Consider the following 5,274-nt stretch of genomic DNA (forward strand, 5'->3'; position numbering starts at 1 on the left):
TCGGGGTCGGAGTTGGGCCGGGGGATCGGGGTCGGGGCTGGAGGATCGGGATCGGTGCCGGGGGTCGGGATCGGGATCGGGATAGATGTCGGGCCCGGGGTCGGGATCGAGAATATATTTTGAATTTTTTGTTGGAATGTTCCAACGGATTGCGGTTGGAAATTCCGTTGGAAAATTCCAACGGATATCGGTTGGAAATTCGGTTGGAAAATTCCAACCCGGATTGCGGTTGGAAATCCGTTGGAAAATTCCAACGGAAAAATTCGTTGAAATTCCGTTGAAAATTCCAACGGTTTTCCAACGGACACCATTTTCTAACGACGAAATTCCAACGGATTTATCCGTTGGAAATCCGTTGGAAACGTTAATTTCCAACGGAAATTTGGTCATTTCCAACGGATTTGCCCGTTGGAAATGACCATTTTTTTTGTAGTGCACGCGAGGAGCGACCATAGGTGGATGCAAGCGTCGTCCATGCAGCGCTGGTGGTTTCGGCTCGAGCAATGAGGGCTTGGCACGAAACATTGATGGATCCGAGAAGTGCAGAGAAGATAAGTCGGTCTTGGCGAAACCAAGAGTTGTAAAGCGGATTTGATTTCACGATATTGCCTTCAAGGATGGTTGGAGCAACGTCAAAGGCTGGATCTAGGTAATTTTGGAGATCGTATCCTCGAAGCAAAGAACGGATTTGAAGGCTCCAGGTTAAATAATTTGTCGCCGAAAGTCTCGTGATATTGGTGACATTAATATTCACTAACGGAGAGGTCAGATTTTCTGGGTTGACAGTGGGGGCTAACGGATCATTTGGGAGGGTAGAGCCATCGGAATTGACATTATCAGTAGACATTGTGCCCTGATACCATGAAAGTTATTGAATTTCGAATGAATCAAAAGCTTGCATAATATTGACGAGTACATCATACATTTATAATTGAGCTATATTTTAGTAACTATATAGCAAGAATAAGGGATTGATTGAGAGAATATTGGAGAAAAATAAGATATCATTTCCTTTAATTTGTTTTAAGGAAATGCGAACATTGGGTTCGAATAGTACAAAAACTAACATTAAAATAATAAGGAAATAATCTTTAACATAAAAGCAACTTTATTCCATAAATATTCAATACAGGAAAGATCGAGCACCCAACTGGACTCCATCAAGAGAAACCAGATCATTATTACTTGCGTGGATTCTCGTAACACCCATTAAATATTTTAGTCTGATAATGAGTTTTAGATCTTGAAGTACTTCAACACTTTCGCACCAAAACCCACGGGTTCCTCCGCAAAGAAACGGTTATACTCTTGGAGGGTGAGCTCACGGTATCTAGGAGGGTTATCTTCGGACAGAAGCTCTTTGATGGGTCCGTACACTCTCGGATTCGGGTTGAGACTTGTGTTGAAGAAGCATCCCACTGAAATCCTCGGCCCGACTTTGTTCGCAAGCACTCTGTGCTCCACGCTCTTGTACTTGTCGTTTGTCAAAAGCTGAAGAGCCCAAACACATAGCATATATAACATAAACATATATATATATATATGTGTGTGTGTGTGTGTATTCTTTAATCAGTCGCCTTTGGGCTGAGTTCAGTTTATACATGGCCTGTTATAAAATATTGATATACCTGCATGAAATCTCCGATGTTAACAACGAGGGCACCTGAAATAGGTGGAACGAAGATCCAGTAGTCGTCGTGGAGAATCTGAAGGCCGCCGATGTGGTCTTGAAGAAGCATTGTGATGAAAGAGTTGTCAGAGTGCCTCTTCAATCCCAATGTTACATCGGGCTGTGGACAAGAAGGGTAATAGTGGCAAAGATATGCCATAGCATTTGCACAATCCATGTCCTTTAGGTAGTCACTTGGTAACCCCAGAGATTCAGACAGTAGCTCAAACATCAATTCTCCACATTTCTTCACTTCCTCAGAGAATTCCATCAAACAATCCCTAAATACGAAACAAGGTCAAAACGATCTCAATCTTCACAATCACTTGTCTAAACGCAAATAGTGTTTTAATGAAGAAATCACCTGATAGCATGAGGAAGCTCTTCGGGACGGGGTGGGTTGGGTGCCATCTGGCAATGGAAACTATCTTTCCAAGATGCAAGACCGGATTTCTGAATATCAAAATTCGATCTGAAGGCCACGTTCTTGGACACATCTCGCGTAAAGTACTTCATCTTCTCTTCATGGTCTTGTTCGTGAAACCGTCGTGTTCCGGCAATGATTCCATCAAGAACATTCTGGGGAATCCCGTGGTTGATCACCTGGAAAAACCCCCACTTCTCTGAAGCTTCTTTAATCATCTCAACAACGTTTCTGCGAGCGTTAGGATCGTTCTTGACGCCTTGGAGGTCTATGATAGGAACGGAGTAACGTGGATCAGATGGAGGAGGTTGCTTGTTTGCCAAGAAATCCGGTGGGAGATGAAAAGTCCGAGGGATTTCGGCGACGCCAGCATCTGCGAGGACCTTTACGCTCGCACCCGCCGCTTCGAAAGCTTTGATCTCGCGAATCCGATCGAACTCAGCCATGGTTGTCGGTCGATGAGGTTATCGTAAAAAACGGCCTATATTTCCCTCAAAATGCACGAGGGAACTTGAAGAAAAGGCCACATGAAGAACACCCTAATATATTAGCTTGGAGGAGTTAGGGCCATGACTTGTACTGTGTGAGTTGACAGGCGCATTGATTGATTCTCCACCCCCACCGCACATTATGTCGGGCTTAAAAACAAACAAAAACATTGACAAAAAAGGAAAGGAAATTATTAAAAAAACAAAAATTTCAAACTAATAATATAAATGATGAAAAGGAAGTTTGAACAAAAAAAAAATGGTGAACAACAAAGCCGTGGACAAAAAAGAACATTTTGTATAAAAATATTTGGGAGATAAAAAAATGAGGAAAAATAAAAACTATTCGAAAATAAAATTGTTATTGTAAATGAAAAATTTTTCTAGACAAGGATTTTTTTTTTAACTGGACATGGAAGTTTTGAACTTTGCCTAGACAGAAACTTGCTCTTGTCTAGTCGGTACCAAACCCGGATAAAAATGAGAGTTTTGTGATAGGTTGACCGCCAACAAAAGAAAACAAATGTCAAATCTCACATGTAATGAATTCACAGGTTTCAAGGCACATTAACAGAATGAATGAATAATTTATGCGGCCTTACTCCAAAAAAATTTGGCACTAAAGCGAAGTTCAAGTTCAAGACATGGAATTTTACTATCTAATAACTTTATATATATACATATATGACAAATGTTCAAATAAATATCTGTTAATTACTTTCCATCAAAATGCACGAGGAAACTTGAGTCGGATACGTAAAGAACTCCTTGAAATATATTTGGGTGGAGAGTGAGGTCAGTTCTCGACCCCATACCACACATTTTAGTGGAACGGAGAATCACAAAAAGTCCGACAAAAGTGGATTTTCCAACAAGTTATTTTTTTTTTGTCAAAGTCCAACAAGTTATTCACTAACTAATTAATTACGAGTGACTCGTTTAACCGTAAAAAGTGTTCCATCCAGATTTGAATCACACCCTTGGTAAATCATATATTATCAAAAAGCTAATTAATTACTTCAAATTATAATCTCTAAACCTATAAAATAAACCTAAATTATCAAGCATTATGTTAAAAAAAATCACCTTACGTACCTTTTTAAAATCAATTATATACATTAATTAACTATATATTATCATTATTATTAGGGAGAATCCCATATTCCCCCACAAATTTTCGAAAAAGTTCCAATTTCCTACACCAATTTTTAATTCGACAAAAAACTACACTGAATTTCAAATATTTCCAAATTTCCACACAAAATATTAAAATGTGTTGCAATTTCCCCCACATCCGTAAACGACGTTAAGTTCCGTCAATTTTAATACTGACGTGGCATGCCACGTCATACAGATTTCGCCAAATCAGCACATTTCGCCACATCATCAAACCACGTCAGAAAATAAATAAAAAATAAATTTAAAATAAAAAAATTCTAGATTTTTTTAAAAACTAATAAAATAAAATAAAAATACAGAATTTCAAATTTTGATTTTTAAAAATAAAATAGAAAATTATATATACATATATATACACTTTTATATCTATACACAATTATATACATATACCTATATACACATATAAAATAGAAAATTATATATACATATATATACACTTTTATATCTATACACAATTATATACATATACATATATACACATTGAATATGTATATATATATATGTGAATATGTATGTATATGTAAATGTATATATGCTATATGTGTATATATGTATATGTATATAATTGTGTATAGATATAAATTTATTTTTTATTTTATTAGTTGAGGATGATTTACTTAGAGAATCAACAATTGTGTCATTGAGACCTTTAGATTCCAAATGGATCTCTATATCCAATATCCACGACACAAAATACTTATCCGTAATATCAAGAATTTAAAAAACATGGTTGATAAGATTCGACACGATAAAACTATATATAAAATTAATCGAAATGAGAAATATATATATATATATATATGTATATATATCGGGTGTAGAACATGTTTAGTTCTAATAATCTTCATAATATAATATAAGAAAAAAATATGTAAATAAAATAATTATGAATACCAATAAAATTATCTCAAATAATTTCGTACTATCAGCATGATAAAAAAAAAAAAGAAATGACAAACGATACTAAAATAGATAAGAAGATGGGAATAGATAATAGATTTGTATTAAGTGATTTCTTGTGTGTTTCAAATGTTTTATACAAATGTAACTTATAAATCCATATGAAAAGATAAAATATGAATTAAATGAAAAGTGGAGAACGATAGATGTGTCTATTGTAACGGCCGGGGGGTTCTCGAGTCTCGTAATCATCTCTTCTTTGAATGTGCCTTCACCCAAAGGATTCTAAGAGCAAGCTTGTGTCGATTCAATCTTCAGGTACCCTCTCATCATTGGTCCTCTATTTTGCAATGGCTATTGAGCAGTTGGTCGAATCTGTTAGTGAAGAGGTTATGGTGGATTATTGGACAGCTAGCCTTGGACGTGCATGGATGGTTGGGGACGTTGGGGACGTGCATGATATGCATGAAGTCAAGCAAATATGACAAGTCTGAACATAATGGATGATGTGGCTGAGACAACCAATCTTGATGGTGACAAGAAAGCGGAGTTCGTCCAGAAACTTCACCAAAAGGTCCGCGACAACATCGCTCGTCGAACCGAGCAATGCGCCC

General features: G+C 36.8%; 1 protein-coding gene across 1 annotated transcript; it reads right to left on the minus strand.

Annotated features, from left to right (window-relative positions):
- Positions 1-1,085: 1,085 nt before the first annotated feature.
- Positions 1,086-2,689, minus strand: LOC104825449 (1-aminocyclopropane-1-carboxylate oxidase homolog 1-like). The gene is made up of 3 exons (XM_010557772.1): positions 2,034-2,689; positions 1,629-1,950; positions 1,086-1,491 (listed from the first exon to the last, which is right to left on the minus strand). Exons 1-3 carry the CDS (start codon positions 2,537-2,539, stop codon positions 1,237-1,239), a joined length of 1,083 nt encoding a protein of 360 aa, XP_010556074.1. The 5' UTR covers positions 2,540-2,689; the 3' UTR covers positions 1,086-1,236.
- Positions 2,690-5,274: the final 2,585 nt, after the last annotated feature.

The sequence above is a fragment of the Tarenaya hassleriana genome, unplaced genomic scaffold (genome assembly GCF_000463585.1).
Source record: "Tarenaya hassleriana unplaced genomic scaffold, ASM46358v1 Cleome468, whole genome shotgun sequence".
NCBI classification, from domain to species: domain Eukaryota; kingdom Viridiplantae; phylum Streptophyta; class Magnoliopsida; order Brassicales; family Cleomaceae; genus Tarenaya; species Tarenaya hassleriana.

Coding starts and splice junctions, on each gene's coding strand:
- LOC104825449 (XM_010557772.1), bottom strand. CDS start 2,539: ATGGCTGAGTTCGATCGGATTCGCGAGATCAAAGCTTTCGAAGCGGCG. Junction 1,951..2,033: donor GAGCTTCCTCATGCTATCAG/GTGATTTCTTCA, acceptor TTTCGTATTTAG/GGATTGTTTGATGGAATTCT. Junction 1,492..1,628: donor ACATCGGAGATTTCATGCAG/GTATATCAATAT, acceptor TGGGCTCTTCAG/CTTTTGACAAACGACAAGTA.